The 23,385-nt window shown below is 46.1% G+C and overlaps 1 protein-coding gene across 4 annotated transcripts in view; it reads left to right on the forward strand.

The window, feature by feature from the left end:
- The first annotated feature begins 13,146 nt into the window (after positions 1-13,146).
- LOC139230023 (transforming acidic coiled-coil-containing protein 3-like) overlaps positions 13,147-23,385 on the forward strand; it is a 67,015-nt gene continuing 56,776 nt past the window's right edge. For 3 of the 4 annotated variants that reach the window (XM_070861766.1, XM_070861756.1, XM_070861783.1), the window contains exons 1-3: positions 13,147-13,198; positions 18,012-18,180; positions 19,383-19,549. In XM_070861766.1, coding sequence (XP_070717867.1) covers positions 18,013-18,180; positions 19,383-19,549 — 335 coding nt within the window. In that variant the 5' untranslated portion in view covers positions 13,147-13,198; position 18,012. Of the gene's footprint in view, positions 13,199-13,267; positions 13,286-18,011; positions 18,181-19,382; positions 19,550-23,385 lie in introns of those variants that run through there. The other variant, XM_070861774.1, reaches the window with a different exon arrangement.

Below are 23,385 nucleotides of genomic sequence, written 5' to 3' on the forward strand. Positions count from 1 at the left end.
ACCCCTTATCCTTAGACTGTGACCCCTGGTTCTGGACTTCCCCAACATTGGGAACATTCTTCCTGCATCTAACCTGTCTAAACCCATCAGAATTTTAAACGTTTCTATGAGATCCCCTCTCATTCTTTTGAACTCCAGTGAATACAAGCCCAGTTGATCCAGTCTTTCTTGATATGTCAGTCCCGCCATCCCGGGAATCAGTCTGGTGAACCTTCGCTGCACTCCCTCAATAGCAAGAATGTCCTTCCTCAAGTTAGGAGACCAAAACTGTACACAATACTCCAGGTGTGGCCTCACCAAGGCCCTGTACAACTGTAGTAACACCTCCCTGCCCCTGTACTCAAATCCCCTCGCTATGAAGGCCAACATGCCATTTGCTTCAAGCATAACCTCCTTGCTGTTGTATTCTATGCCTCTGCTAATAAGACCAAGTATTCCGTATGCCTTCTTAACCACCTGATCTACCTGGCCTGCTACCTTCAGGGATCTTCAGTCCATTGCACAAATTGGGATGAGGGGAACAACAACTTGCACTTATATAGCGCATTTAACCTAGTAAAACATCCCAAGGCATTTGCATTGCCCATCTCTAAAAGGCTTTCGACAAGGTCCCACACAAGAGATTAATGTGCAAAGTTAAAGCACGTGGGATTGGGGGTAGTGTGCTGACGTGGATTGAGAACTGGTTGGCAGACAGGAAGCAAACAGTAGGAGTAAATGGGTACTTTTCAGAATGGCAGGCAGTGACTAGTGGGGTACCGCAAGGTTCTGTGCTGGGGCCCCAACTGTTTACATTGTACATTAATGATTTAGACGAGGGGATTAAATGTAGTATCTCCAAATTTGCTGATGACACTAAGTTGGATGGCATTGTGAGCTGCGAGGAGGATGTTATGAGGCTGCAGAGTGACTTGGATATGTTAGGTAAGTGGGCAAATGCATGGCAGATGAAGTATAATGTGGATAAATTTGGTGGTAAAAACAGAGAGACAGACTATTATCTGAATGGTGACAGATTAGGAAAAGGGGAGGTGCAGCGAGACCTGGGTGTCATGATACATCAGTCATTGAAGGTTGGCATGCAGGTACAGCAGGCGGTTAAGAAAGCAAATGGCATGTTGGCCTTCATAGCGAGGTGATTTGAGTACAGGGGCAGGAAGGCATTGCTACAGTTGTACAGGGCCTTGGTGAGGCCACACCTGGAGTATCGTGTACAGTTTTGGTCTCCTAACTTGAGGAAGGACATTCTTGCTATTGCGGGAGTGCAGCGAATGTTCACCAGACTGATTCCCGGGATGGCGGGACTGACCTATCAAGAAAGACTGGATCAACTGGGCTTGTATTCACTGGAGTTCAGAAGAATGAGAGGGGATCTCATAGAAACTTTTAAAATTCTGACAGGTTTAGACAGGTTAGATGCAGGAAGAATGTTCCCAATGTTGGGGAAGTCCAGAACCAGGGGTCACAGTCTAAGGATAAGGGGTAAGCCATTTAGGACCGAGATGAGGAGAAACTTCTTCACCCAGAGAGTGATGAACCTGTGGAATTCTCTATCACAGAAAGTTGTTGAGGCCAATTCACTAAATATATTCAAAAAGGAGTTGGATGTAGTCCTTACTACTAGAGGGATCAAGCGGTATGGCGAGAAAGCAGAAATGGGGTACTGAAGTTGCGTGTTCAGCCATGAACTCATTGAATGGCGGTGCAGGCTCGAAGGGCCGAATGGCCTACTCCTGCACCTATTTTCTATGTTTCTATGTTTCTAATTGCCCTTCTCAATGCAAGTTGGTCACATTTGCAGATGATACTAAATTAGGCGGATCAGTTCAGTCTGATGAAGCAGCCAAAGATCTACATAAGGACTTAGATCAAATTTGCAAGCTGGCAGAACTACACTAAATTACATTCTAAATCAGTAAATGAAAGGTGTTGTACACCAGGAGAAAAATGGGGAACACCCTTACTCAATGAATGCTGCTGGGCTGCCTAGAAGAGAAAGTGATAGTAGACTGAATAATTATGATCAATCATCGCAGAGCAGCATCCAGAAAACCATTCTTGCTCATGATAACTCTTTGGGTGATGAAATGGTTCCTGATATTCGACCACATCCCATAAAATGAATTTTAAAAATTGACAGCTACTGTCTATTATTGCAATTATCATCCTCAGGAAATTTTTTAGCAGTGAGACTTATGATTGCACAGAGTGACTGATGGTTAATTTCTTCAAACACATGGAGTTATGTTTACTTTTTCTATGAGTGAAAAACAACAACTACAAATACCGTATATGGAACAGAGTTAATTTAATGATAACCAGTAACAAGTCAACAACTGCAATGACACTTCATCTTCCTTCCATATACTGCACATGTGCATGTTTGTGCGTCTGTCTCTGTTTTCAAAGAAGTTTTTGAATTTTGCGATAGATGCACAGGGGTGGGAGCAGCCAACTCCATCTTCCCAGTCCAGTCTCTCAAGATCATTCACTGCACAGACATAGAAGTTCCCAGAAAAACACAATTAAAGCAAGAAGCAAAAATGGGTATGAGGAAACTTGAAATATTTCTTGAGGAAGAGCAAGAGAGCAGTGTGCAGTTGTTGGCCAACTGACCTATTTTTTTTCTTAAATGTTCCCAAGTTCCGAAATCAATGATGTCATCGTGCATGCCCCTATTTTTAAATAATGCCACTTGGAAGGAATTGTTGCTGATTGCTTGTGATTTTCTTTGGATTTTGCTACGGGTGCTTTAGAGCACAAAATCTAGCCTGAAATTAGGCCAGTTTTAGTTTGGAAGTAAACCAATTTCTGTTGAAACTAACAAAGAAAATAACATTTTCTGTTACTACAAGATCACAAGTTCACTGAATTTCCATGCAACAAAATCTCTTTTGAAACAAGCAGGTCACTCTTCTCAATAAACTGTCCAAAGCTTCTTTAATCATTCAGATGTAGGGGTGAGGCAGGCAATGTTGTGGAGGTGGATGTAAGCAGTCTTGATGATGGGGTTTAAAGTTCAGCTCAGGGTAAAACAGGACATCAAGAGTTTGGTTCAGCCTAATAGAGTGGTGCCATCAGAAATAAAGGCCCCAAGTTTCCACATGATTTGCTCCTGATTTTTAGGATTAACTGGTGTAGAACGGAGTATCTTAGAAATCGGAATTCTCGTCATTTAGGTTGCTCCAGTTCTAGTCAGTTTGAACAGTTTCACTTTGGAACAGAATTTTTTTTTCAAAAGGGGGCGTGTCCAGCCACTTACGCCTGTTTTCAAAGTTTCGTCAGTGAAAACTTACTCCAAACTAACTTAGAATGGAGTAAGTGAAGATTTTTGTACGCTTGAAAAAACCTTGTCTACACTTTAGAAAATCAGGCGTAGGTTACAAATCAGGCATAGGGAATGGTGCGGGGGGGGGGTTTAAAGGGAAGTTTACAAACATTAAACACATCAGTTTTACAAATAAAGAGCCATCATCAATAATAAATGATAAATACATCAATAAATCAACCAATAAATCAATCAAAAAAAATTAATAAGAAATAATGTTTTTTTTAAAATCAATAAATAAAACATTTTCTACTTACCGGCTGCAGCACCGAGAGCCCTCCAACAGCGTGCTGAGATGCCCCCCTCAGTGTGTCTCTGTCAGTGTCTCTATCTCTCTGTCTGTCTGTGTGTCTCTCATTCTCTGTCTGTCAGTGTCTGTGTTTCTGACAGCGAGGGGAGGGGGAGGAGGCGGGTACAGGGAGAGAGGGGGGGAAGCAGAGGGAGGGAAGGGGGAGGGAAGGGGGAAAAGGGGAAGGGAAGGGGGCAAAGGGGAAGGGAAGGGGGCAAAGGGGGAGAAGGGGGAGGGAAGCGGGAGAAGGGGGAGGGAAGGGGGAGAAGGGGGAGGGAAGGGGGAGAAGGGGAGGGAAGGGGGAGAAGGGGGAGGGATGGGGGAGGGATGGGGAGAAGGGGGAGGGAAGGGGGAGAAGGGGGAGGGATGGGGGAGAAGGGGGAGGGATGGGGGAGAAGGGGGAGGGATGGGGAGAAGGGGGGAGGGATGGGGGAGAAGGGGGGAGGGATGGGGGAGAAGGGGGAGGGATGGGGGAGAAGGGGGAGGGATGGGGGAGAAGGGGGAGGGATGGGGAGAAGGGGGGAGGGATGGGGGAGAAGGGGGGAGGGATGGGGGAGAAGGGGGAGGGATGGGGGAGAAGGGGGAGGGATGGGGGAGAAGGGGGAGGGATGGGGGAGAAGGGGGAGGGATGGGGGAGAAGGGGGAGGGATGGGGGAGAAGGGGGAGGGATGGGGGAGAAGGGGGAGGGATGGGGGAGAAGGGGGAGGGATGGGGAGAAGGGGAGGGATGGGGGAGAAGGGGGAGGGATGGGGGAGAAGGGGGAGGGATGGGGAGAAGGGGGAGGGATGGGGGAGAAGGGGGAGGGATGGGGGAGAAGGGGGAGGGATGGTGGAGAAGGGGGAGGGATGGGGAGGGATGAGGGAGAAGGGGGAGGGATGAGGGAGAAGGGGGAGGGATGAGGGAGAAGGGGGAGGGATGAGGGAGAAGGGGGAGGGATGAGGGAGAAGGGGGAGGGATGAGGGAGAAGGGGGAGGGATGAGGGAGAAGGGGGAGGGATGGGGGAGAAGGGGGAGGGATGGGGGAGATGGGGGGGAAGAGATTGGGGGGGAAGAGATTGGGGGGGGGGAAGAGATTGGGGGGGGAAGAGATTGGGGGGGGAAGAGATGGGGGGAAGAGATTGGGGGGGGGAAGAGATTGGGGGGGGAAGAGATTGGGGGGGGAAGAGATTGGGGGGGGGAAGAGATTGGGGGGGGAAGAAATTGGGGGGGGAAGAGATTGGGGGGGGGGAAGAGATTGGGGGGGGAAGAGATTGGGGGGGGGAAGAGATTGGGGGGGAAGAGATTGGGGGGGAAGAGATTGGGGGAAGAGATTGGGGGGGGAAAGAGATTGGGGGGGAAGAGATTGGGGGGGGGAAGAGATTGGGGGGGGGGAAAGAGATTGGGGGGGGAAGAGATTGGGGGGGAAGAGATTGGGGGGGAAGAGATTGGGGGGGAAGAGATTGGGGGGGGAAGAGATTGGGGGGGGAAGAGATTGGGGGGGGAAGAGATTGGGGGGGGAAGAGATTGGGGGGGGAAGGAGATTGGGGGGGAAGGAGATTGGGGGGGGAAAGGAGATTGGGGGGGAAAGGAAATTGGGGGGGGAAAGGAGATTGGGGGGGAAGGAGATTGGGGGGGAAAGGAGATTGGGGGGGGGAGATTGGGGGGGGGAAGGAGATGGGGGGGGCGAAAGGAGATTGGGGGGGGGGGAAAGGAGATTGGGGGGGAAAGGAGATTGGGGGGGGGAAAGGAGATTGGGGGGGGAAATGAGATTGGGGGGGGAAGAAAGGGTTGTTTTGCGGAACGGGCCGGGCCCGCGACTTCGGGCCGGGCCCGTTCCCTGCCACCAGATTTTCAGGTAGGTGGCGTTGGGTCGGGTCGGGGAGGTGGTGGGAGGGAGGTCGGTTCGGTTCGGGTCGGGGGGAAGAGAGGGAGAGGGAGGTCAGGTCGGATCCAGTCCAGGGCGGGGGGGCAATTGGTGACGGGTCCGGTCCTGAGGCGGGAAGCGGGAGTCGAGTCGGGTCGGGAGGAAGCAGGAGCTGGCCGTGGGAGGAGCCTTATTCACGCAGCCCCAGTGAGGCCATTCGGCCAGGGCTCGGGGCTGCGTGCTTCGGGTCCCTCCCACACAGTTTCGGGCGCCTGGAGCTACTGAACATGCGCGCCCACTGTAGCGCGCATGTGCAGTGGTCCCGGCACTGTTTTCAGCGCAGGGACCTGGCTCCTCCCCCTACAGCTCCTGCTGCGCTGCGCCGAGGGCCAGAGGACCTGCAGGGAGATGGAGAATCCGGAGGGTTTATTTGGGCGCACTTTGTGGCGCGAGAAACGGGCGTCCAGGTCGGGACTGCGCCATTCTAGGCGTGGCTCGAAACTTGGGCCCAAAATTCTTAAATCATCTTTCATTGGGATTCATGATCCTTTCTGTGGAGAAGTTTTCAAATTATGAGTACTTTAAACTGATTTGAAATATGTGAAAACCAAAGTATCCTTTCAATGGGTGAAAATACAATATCATATAGTGCTACTTAAAGAACTTTCATTGATATAGTATCTTATCACATTTCGAAGTATTTCATGTCATAAATTATTGTGAATTGACTGCTCAGCAAATGATGCAGCAATCTTCAACAAGAGAGAGCCTAAGTATCTCCCTTTGAAATTCAATGGCATTACCATCGCTAAATCCCCCACAATCAACATCCTCCTCCATCCCCACAGCCCTCTTAGATTTCTGCGCTCTGCAATTCCGGCCTTTGCGCATCCCTGATTTCCTTCACTCCACTTTTGGTGGCTGCCTTCAGCTCCCTCGGCCCTAAGCTTTGGAATTCCTTCCCTAAATCTCTCCGGCTCTCTACCTTTCTCTGCTCCTTTATGTCGCTCTGTGAAACCAATCTTTGGTCAAGCTTTTGGCCACCTAGCCTAATGTCTTTTTATGTAGCTCGGTGTCAAATTTTGTCTGGTATCCCTCCTCTGAAGCACTGTGGAACATTTTACTATATTAAAGGTGCGATGTAAATGCAAGTTGTTATTGTGGGTGGATCCTGTAAAGTCCTTACTCGACAGCATGAAACCACACAAGGTACATTCCAGGGACAAGGCCACTCTGTGACCTTAACTCTTTATTACAGGACTCCAGAAGTGATGACCCTGCGTGGGACCTCCCTTGGTATACCTGTGTGATCAGGTAGGAGTGTCTCCCACAAGTTCACCCCCTGTGGTCAAGGTGTGCATTTAAGTTGAGTGTATACAGTAATACAGTGGTCTAACATTGTAGTTACAAACATGACATCACCTTCCCCCCCCCCCCCAAAGTCTTACTGGATCATAGGTTTAGTCTTTCAGGTGGTCTGCGCTCCCTCGTGGAGCGCCGCAGTTGGGGCTCTGGTTGTTGGACGCTGACGTGAGTGTCTGTCACCTGTGGTGATTCCGGCCTGTCCGGGCTGACCTCAGGGACTGTGCATTCTTCTGATTGCTCTTGTTGCATGTTCGCTGGCGGTGGTGTGAGCTCCATCTCATGGTCTTCTTCAGGTTCCTCCGTGTCCATGCAGAACCTTTTTTTTAAAACTTGGTCGAGATGCTTGCTGCATATCTGGCCATTGTTGAGTTTTATCACGATGACCCTATTCCCCTCTTTGTCAATTACAGTACACTGAAGCCATCTGGGCCCCATGGCGTGATTGAGGACGAATACAGGATCATTTATTTCTATACATCTCCCTCTTGAATTATGGTCATGGTACTTGTCACGATGACCCTATTCCCCTCTTTGTCAATTACAGTACACTGAAGCCATCTGGGCCCCATGGCGTGATTGAGGACGAATACAGGATCATTTATTTCTATACATCTCCCTCTTGAATTATGGTCATGGTACTTGTTTTGTGGCTTGCGCTTGCCCTCAACTATGTTGGTCAGGACTGGGTGGATGAGGGATAACCGAGTTTTAATTGTCCATTTCATGAGTAGCTCTGCGGGCGGGACCCCCGTGAGCGAGTGCGGGTGGGATCTGTAGGCCAGCAGGAGGCGCGATAGGCGGCATTATAGGGAGGGTCCTTGAATCCTGAGCACACCTTGCTTAATGATTTGGACTGCACGTTCCGCCTGGCCATTGGAGGCTGGCTTGAACGGCGCTGTCCTGACGTGGTTGATGCCATTGCTGGACATAAACTCCCGAAATTCATAGCTCGTGAAACACAGGCCATTATCACTAACCAGGATGTCTGGCAAGCCACGGGTTGCAAAGATCGCACGTAGGCTTTTCACGGTGGTGGATGACGTACATGAATTCAGGATGATGCACTCGATTCATTTCGAGTACGCATCTACTACAATGAGGAACATCTTCCCCATGAACAGGCCCGCGTAGTCAACGTGAATGCATGACCATGGCTTGGTGGGCCAGGGCCACAGGCTGAGCGGGGCCTCCCTGGGGGCATTACTCAGCTGGGCACAGGTTGTGCACCTGCGAACAGAGTGTTTCAGGTCTGAATCAATTCCAGGCCACCAAACGTGTGACCGGGCAATGGCCTTCATCATCACAATACCTGGGTGCTCGCTGTGGAGTTCCCTGATGAATGCCTCCCTGCCCTTCTGGGGCATGACTACCTGGCTGGCTGCCCCTTAGTAGGCAGTCGGCTTGGATGGAGAGCTCATCCAACCGCCTGTGGAACGGTCTGACCTCCTCAGGGCATGCTCAGTGTGCGGGCGCCCAATCCCCAGTCAGGACACATTTCTTAATCAAGGATAGGAGGGGATCTCGGTTTGTCCAGATTTTGGTCTGGCGGGCTGTGATGGGGGAGCCTGCACTGTCAAAGGCATCGACAGCCATGACCATCTCAGCGCTTTGCTCAGCTTCCCCCCTCGGTGGTGGCCAGTGTGGGGGCCTGCTGAGCGCGTCAGCGCAGTTTTCAGTGCCGGGCCGGTGCCGGATGGAGTAGTCATAAGCAGCTAGTGTGAGCGCCCACCGCTGTATGCGAGCTGATGCGTTGGCATTGACAGCCTTGCTGTCTGACAACAGGGGTGTTAATGGCTCGTGGTCCGTCTCTAATTCAAACTTCCTACCGAAGAGTTACTGATGCAATATTTTTTACACCATAGACACATGCAAGCGCTTCCTTCTCGACCATCCCATATCCCTGTTCTGCTTGAGAGCGAGACCTGGAGGCATAAGCCACAGGTTTTAGCTGACCCTCAGCATTATCCTGCTACAACTCGCACCCTACCCCATAGGACGATGCATCACATGTCAGAACTAAACGTTTACAGGGGTCGTACAGGGTCAACAACTTGTTTGAACAAAGTAGGTTTCGCGCCCAATCAAAAGCCCGTTCCTGACAGTCCCCCCAAAACCAATCGCAACCCTTACACAGCAGCACGTGTAGCGGCTCCAACAACGTGCTCAAGTTCGGCAGAAAGTTCCCGAAATAGTTCAACAGTCCCAGGAATGAACGCAGCTCCGAGGTGTTGCATTGCCTTTGTTTTGGATTCGGTGGGCCGAATCCCATCTGCAGCAACCCTCCTGCCCAGAAACTCAACCTCAGGAGCGAAGAACAGGCATTTAGACTTCTTGAGTCACAGGCCTACCCGGTCCAGTCGGTGTAGCTCTCCTCCAGGTTGTGGAGGTGTTCCTCGGTGTCTCGACCCCGTGATGAGGATGTCGTCCTGGAATATGATCGTTCCCAGAATAGATTTAAGCAGGCTTTCCATGTTACGTTGAAAATTCGTGGCCGCTGATCGAATGCCAAACGGGCACCTGTTATACGCAAACAGTCCCTTGTGCATGGTGATGGTGGTCAGTAGTTTGGATTCGTCGGCCAGTTCCTGAGTCATATAGGCTGAAGTGAGGTCCAACTTGGTGAACAGCTTGCCGCCTGCCAGTGTGGCGAAGTGGTCCTCCGCTCTTGGGAGCAGGTATTGGTCTTGTATGGACACCCGATTGACGGTGGCCTTGTAGTCGTCACAGATCCTGACAGAGCCATCCGCTTTTAGAACAGGAATGATGGGGCTCACCCAGTCGCTGAATTCAACAGGCGAGATGATGCCCTCTCGCAACAGCCGGTCTAATTCGTTCTCGATATTTTCCCGCATCACATACAGCACCGCTCTGGCTTTGTGGTGCATTGGCCTGGCGTCCGGGGTGATGTGCATCACTACTTTAGTGCCTTTGAAAGTCCCGACGCCCGGTTGGAATAGTGACTCAAATTGTTGTAGGACTTGTGAGCACGAACTTCGCTCCACCGAGGACATTGCGTGAACATCCCCCCCATTTCCAGTTCATCTCAGCTAACCAGCTCCTCCCCAACAGTGCGGGATCATTGCCCGGGACAATCCAGAGTGGCAGCCGGTTCACTAACCCATTGTGTGTGACAGCCATCATTGCACTGCCTAGCACCGAAATGATTTCTTTGGTGTAAGTCCGTAATTGTGTCTCAATACGTTCTAATTTGTGTCTACTGGCTTTAAGTGACCATAGCTTCTCAAATTGCTGAACGCCCATGAGTGACTGACTGGCCCCAGTGTTCAGCTCCAGGCGTACTGGGATACCGTTCAACAAAACCCTCATCAACATTGGTGGCGTTTTGGTGTATGAACTGTGAATATGCGCCGCATGGACCCGCTGAACCTCGGCGTCCATCGATTTGCCCCAAAAGTCACCCTGCCTCAAAGAACCCTCTTCTGGTCCATCTGCCTCATATATCAGTCTGGTTGCAGGTTTTCTGCACATTCGAGCTAAATGGCCACTGAGCTTTCAGTTTCTGCAAACTGTTGGAATCTGCAAGATCTGGCTGAGTGTTTTCCCCCACATCTCCAGCATGAGTTAAAGTTTCCATTGTTGGGGACAAAGGGACAACGGCCAGGAATTCCATTTTGACTGTCCTTTGACTGCACTTAAGTACCCTATTAGTTGGTGTCAATGGCCCCATCCCGGGCCGCATTGTCCACTGTGATGGCGTGAACGTCCGTTCAGCCTGCCATTGTCTCTGTTGAGGTCCTGCTCTGGAATCTATTGCTGCCTGGTAAATGTCGGACTGCCCCTGCCTGCCTGCGGGGCTCTGAGTGTTAGAGGCAGAATTGCACGCGTAAATCATTTTCGTCTCTTCCTCCCCGGCAATGAAAGTTTGAGCTAACGACGCTGCCGCTTCCAAGGTCAAGTCCTTGGTCACAATTAACTTGCAAAAAATTCCTGCATGACCGATACCCTTGATAAAGAAGTCCCTTAGCATCTCCCCCCTGCAGGCATCTGTGAACTTAGAGGCTGGCCAAACGGCGGAGGTCCGCTACAAAGTCCGGTATGCTCTGTCCTTCACGACGTCAGTGGATGTAGAATCTGTGTCGAGCCATGTGTATGCTGCTCGCCGGTTTGAGGTGCTCCCCGATTAATTTGCGAAGCCCTTCAAAGGTTTTGTCCGACGGCTTTTCAGGTGCCAGTAAGTCCTTCATGAGCGCATAAGTATTTGGCCCGCAGCTGGTCAGGAGATGAGCGCGTTTGCTTGTCGGCCGCTGCATCCCCCAGCCAGTCTTTCATAACGAAGCTTTGCTGAAGCCTCTCGACAAAATCGTCCCAGTCTTCCCCAACACAGTACCGTTCCTCTGTGCTACCGGTGGCCATTCTGGTGGGTTGTGAATTCCTGTTCCTCATTGCCAATGTAAAGTCCTTACTCTACAGCATGAAGCCACACGAGGCACATTCCAGGGACAAGGCCACTCTGTGACCTTAATTCTTTATTACAGGACTCAAGAAGCGATGACCCTGCGTGGGACCTCCCTTGATATACTTGTGTGATTAGGTCAGGAGTGTCTCCCACAAGTTCACCCCCTGTGGTCAAGGTGTGCATCTAAGTTGAGTGTATACAGTAATACAGTGGTGTTACATTGTAGTTACAAACATGACAGATCCATTAAAAAAGATGCATATACATAAGATATCCACGAAGAGATTAAATAACGAATTTAGGAGGAATCTCTAAGTGAGTGGTGAGAATATGGAACTCGCCACCAAATTGCTTAGTTGAAGCAGATAGCATTGATGCATTGAAGAGGAGGCTTTCCTCATACATGAGGACAAAGGATATAGAGAGATACAGGGGCACAATGGGAAGAGGTAATTGCAGTGGAAGGAGACTCACATGAAGTATAAACACCTGCATAGACCAGTTGGGCTGAATATCTTGTTTCTAAAGTTGACAACACTTCAGGATTATCCTGGAGTCTCCAGAAATTAAAAGATTAATATCCTGGACACTGATGCAAGCAGCTGAAGAGAAAAATCATTGCAGGATTTAAAAAATCGTTTTTCTTCTCATTTTCATTTGAGTTCTAAAAATATTGGCAATGGAATAAAATGCTGTCATATGATGACATCTCCAGGAAAACATGCAACTAAAGTTGGCAACTGTTCCTGTTTCTGTACTGCAGATTCCCTGCAATTCTATGTAAAAGTTACTGAGGGATGTCTTTACTTCATTAAATACATTTATGCAATTTGACATAAAACACATCATGTGCCAACCACAGTAGACTGACACAATGGCCCTGAAATCCCGGTTCTGAAAATAAGAAAAAAGATCCACGCCCTCCAGCGATTCCGTTCTGAGGCCTTCTTTTCCCATGCTTCACAGCACGTCCATGTCTTGGAGATACAGGAGAAGCTGGAGTCACATGGCACTGGACAACCAATGAAGGTACGGTATTCTCATTGATAATAATGGAAACTCCGAAAGTACGAGCTCCTGTAATTATCAATGAGAACCCCCCAAACACAACATAAGAATTTTTTAAAACGCCTCACATATTTAACAGTAATTGAAAGTAAAGTTAATGAAATGTTCTGGAAAAAAAAAGTTTTTTTTTTTAAGAGTTTTAATTACGGCTTAAAATAAACTTACTTTAGTGGACAAGGTTTTTAAACATAAAAGTGTGTTTTTAACTTTTATTTTTATGTTTTAAAACTCTTACGCTGGTAAAAGTAGGCTATGCACCTGCTTTTACCAGGCGCAAGAGTTTTAAGGACATTCGCTGGGCAAGAGTTGGGCATATAGCCCAATCTCACTTGCACGAATGTCCTTGCTGCGGAAGATCTGTCAAGCTAAAACTTGACAGTACGGAAAAGCCGGTTTTCGGTGCATGCACATTGCGGGGCCTCGCCGGGTCTGTATCGTTACGTATTCCGTACGGACCCTGCGAAGCTGGAATTTTAGCCCCAATGTGTGAAAAAATGCATCTTTTACTTCCTTATCTCATAATACTCCCGTGAAAGGCCTTGGGAAGTTTCACTACGTTAAAGTTGCTGTATAAAATACAAGTTGTTGATGTTGTATTGCTGATGCTCTGGATGGAAGCAACCCCCCGAATGGTAAGGCGAGGACACCGAGAAAATGCTTTCCACCATCAATGTCGAGGAGCAGCTCGCAACGCCTGCGCAGTAGCGGTGGCGTTACTGTCTCGCGAGAAGGACAAGCTGATTGGCCAGTTGATAAGCAGCTGAATTTAATCTCACGAGCGGCCGCTTGTCATTGGACGCGCGAGTAAACGGGCGGCTATTTAAAATTTGCGCGAGGGCGCTAGCCTGAAGCTGTGGGAGCGAGAATCAGCCCAGGGAGCTGGTGGCAGGTAGTGGGTCCGCGACCGCCAGGCACGCCTTTTCACTGATTATGGACACAGAATTGCTGTGGCAGTGGAGATTCTATTGTTTGTAATGTGAGGGGTCTTGACTCCTGTCTACTAAATAACATTGCCGTTGTCTCCAACTGTCGCTGACTTGCACTTTTTTATAAATTGTTTTGGCGAGTCTACTTAGTGAGTGGTTAATGTTGTATGGAAGAGCTCGTGGGTAAAGATGTGACCTTTGTGTTGCAGTGACTGCAGCTAAATAGGAACTGTTAAACTTTCCTGGTGCTTCCAATATTAAATGAAATTTATTTGATGAAGGGCGGGGTCCAAAGTAGTTCAGCTTTCTATTTTCGCTTTTGCATTCTCATGTGCTGTAAGACCGCACCCTAATATGTGAATTGTTGTGTATACACAAGAAATGGTACCTTGCAGATATATAGCTGGTGCTGCATAGTTTCCTAAGCTCTGGAATTCCCTGTCTAAGCATCTACACCACCTCCCTTTTTTAATATGCTTTTAAAACTACCTCTGACCAAGCTTTTGATCACCTGCACTAATTTCTCCTCGTGTGGCTTGGTGTCAAATTTTGTCTCCATACACCTGTGAAACATTTTGGATGCTTCACTATTAAAGGTGCTACATAAATAGTTGTAGGTGGTACACCTGAGTCTAATCCTACTGAAGTGGGATAAAACCTTTTTAGGATTTCTGTTTGTCAACAAACATTCTAATTAACCATTTCCCATACCTCAGGAGCCTCTTATCAACAAGAGCAGACATTGATGAGATTCAACACCGCCTCCAGTACAGCCTTTGGCTGCCTGAGGAAAAGTGTTTGAAAAACCGGCCCCTGCAGCTGCCACCAAGCTCATGATCTACAGGGCTGTAGTAATACCTGCCCTCCTGTGTGGCTCAGGGACATGGACCATATATAGTAGACACCTCAAGTTGCTGGAGAAATACCACCAATGATGCCTCTGCAAGATGCAACAAATCTTCTGGGAGGACAGATGCACCAACATCCCCAGCATTAAAGCACTGACCATACTTGACCAGCTCCGCTGGGCAGGCCACAACGTTTGCATGCCAGACACGAGACCAAGCAAGTGCTCTACTTGGAACTCCTTCATGGCAAACGAACCAAAGGTGGGCAGAGGAAATGTTACAGGGACACCCTCAAAGCCTTCCTGAAAAAGTGCAACATCCACACTGATACCTGGGAGTCCCTGGCCAAAGACTGCCCTAAGTGGAGGAAGTGCATCGAGGAGGGTGCCGAGCACCTCTAGTCCCATCGCTGATAGCATACAGAAAACAAGTGCAGGCAGTGGAAAGAGCATGTGGTAAATCTCTCCCACCTGGGACTGTGGTTCTTGTATTGGACTGTTCAGCCACTTAAAGGACTAATTTTAAGAGTGGAAGCAAGTCTTCCTTGATTCTGAGTAACTGCTGATAACTCCTCCAGCAGACAGCCCGTTAACAATTTGAACTATGTTGAGTAATTAAACCTTGCTCCACACATGGGTTTGATGCATGTTGGCAGAGATGACATTAATTATATAGGTGTCTTCCAAGTAGAGTTTAGATTTTTTGCTATGTTTTACATTACATAGTACAGTCCCCTCTGCAATTCTTCAAATGGCAATTGGTGTTAGATCAATTAATTTTAAACCTGACATAGCTTTTTGTTAACCAAAGTTATTAAAGGATATGGGCCAAAGGCAAGTATGTTGAGTTGCAGATTAGCCATAATCTCATTGGCTGGTGGACCAGGTTTAAGGGGCTGAATGGATATTTACCTATATCTGTCTTAGCTATATAAATCAGCAGGAAACTTGCATTTAACACCCATGTGCTCATGATAGCAGTGGGACTTCACAAGAGATTGGTGTGCAAAATTAAAGCACATGGTATTGGGGGTAATGTACTGTCGTGGATAGAGAACTGGTTGGCAGACAGGAAGCAGAGTTGGGATAAACATCCTTTTTCAGAATGGCAGGCAGTGACTAGTGGGGTGCTGCAGGGCTCAGTGCTGGGATCTCAGCTATTTACAATATACATCAATGATTTCAGATGAAGGAATTGAGTGTAATATCTCCAAGTTTGCCGATGACACTAAGCTGGGTGGTGTGAGCTGTGAGGAGGATATTAAGAGGCTGCATGGTGACTTGGACAAGTTAGGTGAGTGGGAAAATGCAGTATAATGTGGATAAATGTGAGGTTATCCACTTTGGTGGCAAATGTGAAGGCAGAATATTATCTGAATGGCAGCAGATTAGGAAAAGGAGATGCAACTAGACCTGGGTGTCATGGTACATCAGTCATTGAAAGTTGGCATGCAGGTACAGTAAGCAGTGAAGGCAAATGGTATGTTGGCTGTCATAGCTAGGGGATTTGAGTATAGGAGCAGGGAGGTCTTACTGCAGTTGTACAGGGCCTTGATGAGGCCTCACCTGGAATATTGTGTTCAGTTTTGGTCGTCTAATCTGAGGAAGGACATTCTTGCTATTGAGGGAGTGCAGCGAAGGTTCACCAGACTGATTCCTGGGATGGCAGGACTGACATATGAGAGAGACTGGATTGACTGGGCCTGTATTCACTGGAGTTTAGAAGGATGAGAGGGGATCTTATAGAAACGCGCAATTCTGATGGGACTGGACAGGTTAGATGCAGGAAGAATGTTCCTGATGTTGGCAGTCCAGAACCCCAAGGGACAGAGTCTAAGGATAAGGGGCAAACCATTTAGGACTGAGGTGAGGAGACACTACTTCACTCAGTTGTTAACCTGTGGAATTCCCTACTGCAGAAAGTTGTCAGTTCATTGGATATATTCAAGAGGAAGTTAGATATGGCCCTTACGGCTAAAGGGATCAAGGGGTATGGAGAGAAAGCAGGAAAGGGGTACTGAGGTGAACGATCAGTCATGATATTGAATGGTGGTGCAGGTTTGAAGGACCGAATGGCCTACTCCTGCACCTATTTATGTTTCTGTTAACTATTTCAGACATGAAGATAGTTGGTCTATCTTATCCACTGTAATCTCTTGGTGCATTTCTAGTAACCTTGAATCCCATTTGTTGATTAGAACCAGTTACTACTTGTTATCCATTAATGTTCCTTGTGTCACTATCCATACTGGTGATGTGTTACAACTCTTGAGACTTTTAATAAAAATTCCACCTGCATTTAATTGTCCTTTTTTACACAGCAGAAAAGCATTATTTGATCCATTTTGTCCAACCTTTCCAAATATTCAACACTTCGATGTCTCATAGTATTCCCAAACCTAGGGTACTCTTATCTTTCCTCATTCCCTTAAGTTCTGGGATCAATCATGTAGCCCTTCTCTGTATCCTCCTCCAACAACTGAATGTTCTCTTAAAATGGGTGGGGGCAATATTTTAACTGGTATGTATCTTCAAATGGAAAAACAGACTTAAAATGGATGGAGTAGAGGTTTTCACTACTTGAGCCCATTCCCTTTTTTTTGTGTAGATATATTTTTAAATAGGTTTACTAAGCACGTTGGTGGGAAGGGAGATAGCCCAGCAAAGTGGTACAGAGAAAGAGTGCTGGGCCCTTAATCAGAAATCAATGGACCTCTTCAGATTTGTTGTTGGATTACTGGCGACCTGCAGTAGCTCCCCAGATGTGCATAAGAGAAGCAGATGTGTGTACAGGTGCCAGTCTCCTGCAATCCAACTGCAGATAGTCACTGTTAAAAGCCTGAGATCTGGAGTTGGGGAACAAAATAATATGGTGGGAAACTCTGCTCTGTTTGGTGGAATAGCTAAGGATCACAGGTGTTCAAAATGCTGGGAACTTGCAAAAATTGACAAACACCATCACAATCAGTTGAAGTATCCTTGCTGTTTAACATTCTATAATAGTCCTCACATACATATCTTGGAGTGCTTTATAATCAATACAGCAGCTGAGGGGGAAGGAGTGAAAGTGTGGTCTGAGGATGATCATCCAATGAGGATAGAGGGGAAGGAGTTCAAAGGGGTGGGAGTTTGGTGCATACAGGCTGAAGTAGCAGTGACTGGTATAGTGCAGGATGCATGTAAGGGTATACAGCTGCAGGAGATTCTCGGGTCGGGAGTAACTGAGCCTTGTTGGTCAGAACAAAAGCCATGTGCTCAACTCTGGCATAGCTTGAACCCACAACAGTTGGTAGACAAAAGTGCCACTAACCTAGCCAAACTGCTTTGAGCATAATTCCATGGAGTTGCATTTGAATATGGGATAATTGAGTAGCAACAGGATTTGCAGGATGTGGTTGACTTTAATTAGTATTTTCTTGGTATGGTGGTGTGGAAGCTGGAATGGAGGGTTTTGACAATGAATGGTGAGGTTCTGTTGGTTTGCACAGCCTAGTTGTATGCCCTACAGAATAAAACTTGTTGTGAAGGCTTGCAGATAGCCTTGATGGGATCGCATATCAGGAACATTTATTTCCACAGCGCCACTATAATAGTAATCCAGTCGGTTTGTTGCTGATCACTTGCTGCCTTTCTACATTAAAGATGCTATGTAAATACAAGTTTGATTAGTGGTAAATTATGTTGTCACTCTTTGTGGTGTGTTTTCAAATATTCACATTGGCTGAAAGGCTGTGTTTTCAATGATCTGTGTAATTACCAGTTCTATGTACAACTTAATGTCCACTACTAAACTGAATTGTTGACTATTTGGAAAATAAATTGGTCCGTCTTGCACATTTCATGTGCCTAGTATTAGTTCTATAAAAGCAGGCATCCTTGTCTGTAGACACAGCTTTTCTCTTACCTTGTATTTTTCTTCCCCATACTAGCATGAGTTTGGATTTGGATGAAAATACTTTCTTGGATCTTCAAGGTTCTACTATAATGGATGAACAATGTGACCCATTCACACTGGCAGAGACCACGGGGAGACCATCAATTCTAAGAATATCTCCGAAGGAAAAATTCCCTCCAAAAAGTTCCTTGAAATCACCCAAGGTAGATTTTCTGCATTTTTCCAGCAGTTGACATTGGGACACTTGTATACTGCATACAGTTTTGGTCTCTGTATCTAAGGAGGGATATACTTGAATTGGAACCTGTTCAGAGAAGGTTCATTCCTGAGATCAAGGGCTTCTCTTATGAAAAAGGCTGACCAGATTGGGCCTATACTCATTGGAGTTTAGAAGAATGAGGGGTGATCTTCTTGAAATGTATAAGATTCTGCGGGGGCTTAACAGGGTAGATGCAGAGAGCATGTTTCTCTAGAACAAGGGGGCTTAGTTTCGGAATAAGGGGTTGCCCATTTAGAACTGATGAGGAATTTTTTTCTCCCAGAGGGTCGTGAATCTTTGGAATTCTCTACCCTAGAGCTGTGGAGGCTGAGTCATTGAATATATTTCAGGTGGAGATACAGATATTTGAACTCGTGGGGAGCGGGCAGGAAAGGAGTTGAGGCCAAATTCAGATCGGCCATGCTCTTATTGAATGGCAGAGCAGGCTTGAGGTGCCAAATGGCCTACTCCAATTTCTTATGTTTCTGAACTGCTTGTTGGAGAGAATAGCTAATCTTTGTTTTGGTATGGTGCATGTTTTCTGAAGTTGGGAGCTACATTTTGTTTAGGTTGAAACTACTTGGCATTTGTGGTATCTTGCCATGCCAAAGTTAACTAAATGTTTAGCCCAGGCAGTCACTGTCAGAAATGTAACAATAGGGGCATCACACTTTATAATCTGGTCTCATACATTGAAAATGTCACTGCTAATGTACCAGAAGTTTGTCAATATAAAGCTTCTGAAATAAGGACCCCCCTCCTCCAATTTAGGGTTACAATAACTTGGTGGTTATGGTATTGGATTGGCAACCCAAAGTGAGTTCAAATCCCACCATTGAAAGATTTATGGAGGCTTGACAGAATTCAGCAAAGGGAGTTTAGCTACAGACTTTCCATGTCAATTCCCTGCTTTTGTTGGCATGCTGTGTATTTAAACAATAAATGAAGTTGTAGAAGGGAGAAAATACTGAGTGCAATCCTTGTTTTTTTTTGTAAGTGCTGGTGACTTTTTCTCTTTGACTTAACTGCACCATAGCAGCTCAGCATCTTATTTGAAGTGTTGGGCACTAATGCATGCTCTAATGCTTTTGATATATAATTCCCAACAATGGAACAAAATTTTCAAGCTGGCTTTTATTAATGTAGGTGTCCTTCCAAACTCCTGTAAGGGATCCTGTTGCACGCAAAGTACTCAGTCCACACCTGACCAATATATGTGATGGTAATATTGCATTTGAGGAGGCTGGAAAAGTTGAAGAAAAAGTGAGAAACACTGAAGGTCCAGGAAATCTTGATATGATTGAAAAAAAAGGGTAAGAACAAGTGAATTTAGAAATATTACAATGAGCTACGATTTGGATACTCTGTTTTAAGCTCTGCTGATTTTATTGCATCGAATACTTTTTTTTAGTTGGCACTGATAACCTGCTGTTTGGCTAATTGGGCAAAATCCCTTTGTCGTTTCTAATATTGCTGTCTTCCTGCTCTGGGATGCGGCTTGTGTATTATGTAACCCTTAACTGTTGGAGCTATTTTATTTTAGTGTGCTTTCCATTTGGTCTGGATGTCCTATGGGACATGCCTTTTATTGATTTTAAAATCCTGAGATGAAATGATGTTTTGCTGCAGTTTGAGTGCTCTACAAGGTTTTGGGTTGAATTTTTCTGGCATTTGAACTTCGGCACCTGTCTGATTCAACTGGTTTCTTGAACGTTCTATTTGGTAATTCTGCTTAAATGCAAGTGGAAACGTTGTGTATGTATTTTAGATGTTGGGCTGATTGCTTCATAGTGTAAATTGATCATCTGCTGAAGTTGTGTTGCCTACTTGAATTTATGAACAGTAGTGAGACTTTTTTCTTTGTTTAGTGCCCACTCCATGCACAAGTTTTTTTTATTTTTTTAAGATGGCCGAATCAATCTGTGGATCTTCAATGCAAGGTTTTTGTGGAGGGGAATTGAGGACTGAGGCTGCATCATGCTTCTGCTATTTGATGTACATCTCCCCTCTGAACGCAAGAGCTATATTTAGTGTGGTCAAAGTTTTGTTCAATCCTTCATTTTTCACATAGGCCATTAACTTTGTATGCTCTGTACTTGCATTTTAGCTGATAAAATTGTTTGATTATTTCCAAAACTAATCACATGCTGAGACTGAGCTAGTGGTGGCTTCACTGTAGGGGAGGGAGTGTGGAAAGGCAAAGTATCCAAAATGGCAAGGGGTGTGCATATTATCTTGCATCTGCCACATGCAAAAGATTTTCCATAAAGATTGGATTTTATTCCTACCACAGGCTTTTTCCTAATGTTGCAAAGCTCAAACCCTGTCAGACTTGTGCAACTGAGTTAGATAAGCAGTGTGTGCCTGAACTTATTTACACTAAATTCCTTATTCTTTCTCCCTTACAGGGTTCTGTGGTATTGCTACAACAAAAAGTCACAAACTGCTTACAGTTTGAAGTTGCACATGTGCTGTCAAATAATTGCTATCTGTTTTGTAGCATGCTCTTCCATTTTGGCATGTTGCATTAGTATTCGGTATTTGGTGGTCTCAGACTGGTGTTCTGGGAGAAATGTGTGGAGCTCACTGCTCCAGCAATGTATGTTAATCCCAATGTTCAAATATCTTGACTGCCATTTTGACCTCCCTTGATGTTCTGTGAACTACTTATTTTGATATCTGCCAATTTGTGGTATACTTTGGAGCAGCACCTACTAGGAAGTGACTGAAACAGACCCAAATTTAGTGTCGGAGCCTTATTTTTAAGGTTCTATTATTTTGGACTGGATTTCAGCCCATGTCTTGGAGCTTTTTTCATCTCATGCTGAAGGTGTCGACATTACGAATAGGCCATATGGCCCCTGGAGCCTGCTCCGCCATTTAATCCGATCATGGACTGGGGTCCACTTCCCTACCTGCACCCATAATCCCTTATCTGTTAAGAAGCTGTTTCTGTCTTAAATATATTCAATGTCCTGGATTCTACAGTTGACAGTGAAATTCCACAGCTTTACTACCTTCTGAGGAAAATCCTCCTATTTTAAATGGGCAGCTCATTATGTCCCCTAGTTCTAGTCTCTCCATCAGTGGAAGTATCCGCCCTGTCAAGCCCCCTCAATATTGTACATTTTGATAAGATCACCTCTCATTCTTCTGAATTCCAATGAGTAGAGGCCCAACCTAATCAACCTTTCCTCATAAGTCAACCCCCTCATCCCTGGAATCAACCCTGTGAACCTTCTCTGAACTGCCTCCAAAGCAAGTATATCCTTTTGTAAATATGGAAACCAAAACTGCATGCAATATTCCAGGTGTGGCCTCACCAATACTCTGTATAACTGTAGCAAGACTTCCCTGCTCTTATACTCCATCCCCTTTACAATAAAGGCCAAGATTCCATTGGTCTTCCTGATCACTTGCTATACCTGCATATTAACCTTGTTTCATGCACAAGTACCCCCAGGTCCCACTATACTGCAGCACTTTGCAATTTTTCTCCATTTAAATAATAACTTGCTCTTTGATTTTTTTTTTCTGACAATGCATGATGTCGCTTTCCAACATTATACTCCATCTGCCAAATTTTTGCCCACTCTCTTGACCTGTGTACTTTTACAGATGTTTTGTCCTCCTCATTGCTTTTCCTCCCATCTTTATATCATCAGCAAACTTGGCTATGCTACATTCTGTACCTTCATCCAAGTCAATATAGATTGTAAATAGTTGGGGTCCCAGCACTGATCCCTGCAGCACTCCACTAGTTACTGATTGCCAACCTGAGAATGAACCATTTATCCCAACTGTTTTCTGTTAGCCAATCCTCGATCCAACCCCAACCCCGTGAATTTTTATCTTGTGCAGTAACCTTTTATGTGGCACTTTGTCAAATGCCTTCTGGAAGTCCAAATGCACCACATCCACTGGTTCCCCTTTATCCACCCTGTTTGTTACATCCTCAAAGAACTCCAGCAAATTTGTCAAACATGACTTCCCCTTCATAAATCCATGCTGACTCTGCCTGACTGAATTTTGCTGTTCCAAATGTCCTGCTAATGCTTCTTTAATAATGGACGCCAACAGTTTCCCAACCACAGATGTTGGGCTAACTGGTCTATAGGTTTCTGCTTTTTGTCTGCCTCCTTTTTTAAATAGGGGTGTTACGTTTGCAGTTTTCCAATCTGCTGGGATCTCCATAGAATCCAGGGAATTTTGGTAAATTACAACCAAATATTCAAAATAACAGATTTTAAGGTGATCGTGGCAATGAAAACAGATCTTTAACATATTTAGGACAACATTCCTTGCTACTTCTCAAAACCCTGGGATGCAAGCCATCAGGTCCAGGGGATTTATTTGCCATTAGTCCCATTATCTTACTGAGTACCAGCTCCTTGGTGATTGTGTTCCTCCACCTCCTCCCCACCCCCATAGCCTCTTGACTATCCAATGTTGGAATATTTAGTGTCCTCTACTGTAAAGACTGATACAAAATATTTGTTCAGAGTTTCTGCCATCTCCATGTTCCCCATTACTAATTCCCTGGTCTTGTCCTCTAAAGGACCAACATTTACTTTAGCCATCCTTTTTCTTTTTTGTATACCTATAGAAACTCCTGCTATCTCCTATTTCATGCCAGCTAATTTTCATAGTCTATCTTCCCTTAATCATTTTTCTAGTTCTTTGGGAAGCTTTTGAAAGCCAGCAATCATCTTAAATGCATAAAGCATAAGACAGGAAGTTATGCTAAACCATGTAAAACACTAGTTCAGCCCCAGATAGAATATTGTCCAAATTTAGGCACCACACTTTATGAAGACTTTGGAGCAATTACAGAAGTGACTTATCAGAACGGTTCCAGGGATGAGGGATTAGTTATATTGATACACTGGACAGGCTGGGGCTCTTGTAGACAGGAAGGCCAAGCAAAGATTTGAAAACCATGCAAGGTTTAGATATGGCCGAAGGGTTGATCAGGGCGAGCACAGATTTAAGGTGACTGGCAAAAGAGCATACGTTTAGAACAAGTAATTAGGATTTGGAATGCACTGCCTGATGGATACAGATTCAATAGTAGCCTTCACAAGGGAATTGGATAAATACTTGGAGAAAAAATTGCATAGGTATGGGGAAAAGAGTGGAGGCATGGGAC

The sequence above is a fragment of the Pristiophorus japonicus genome, chromosome 2 (genome assembly GCF_044704955.1).
Source record: "Pristiophorus japonicus isolate sPriJap1 chromosome 2, sPriJap1.hap1, whole genome shotgun sequence".
Taxonomy (NCBI): domain Eukaryota; kingdom Metazoa; phylum Chordata; class Chondrichthyes; family Pristiophoridae; genus Pristiophorus; species Pristiophorus japonicus.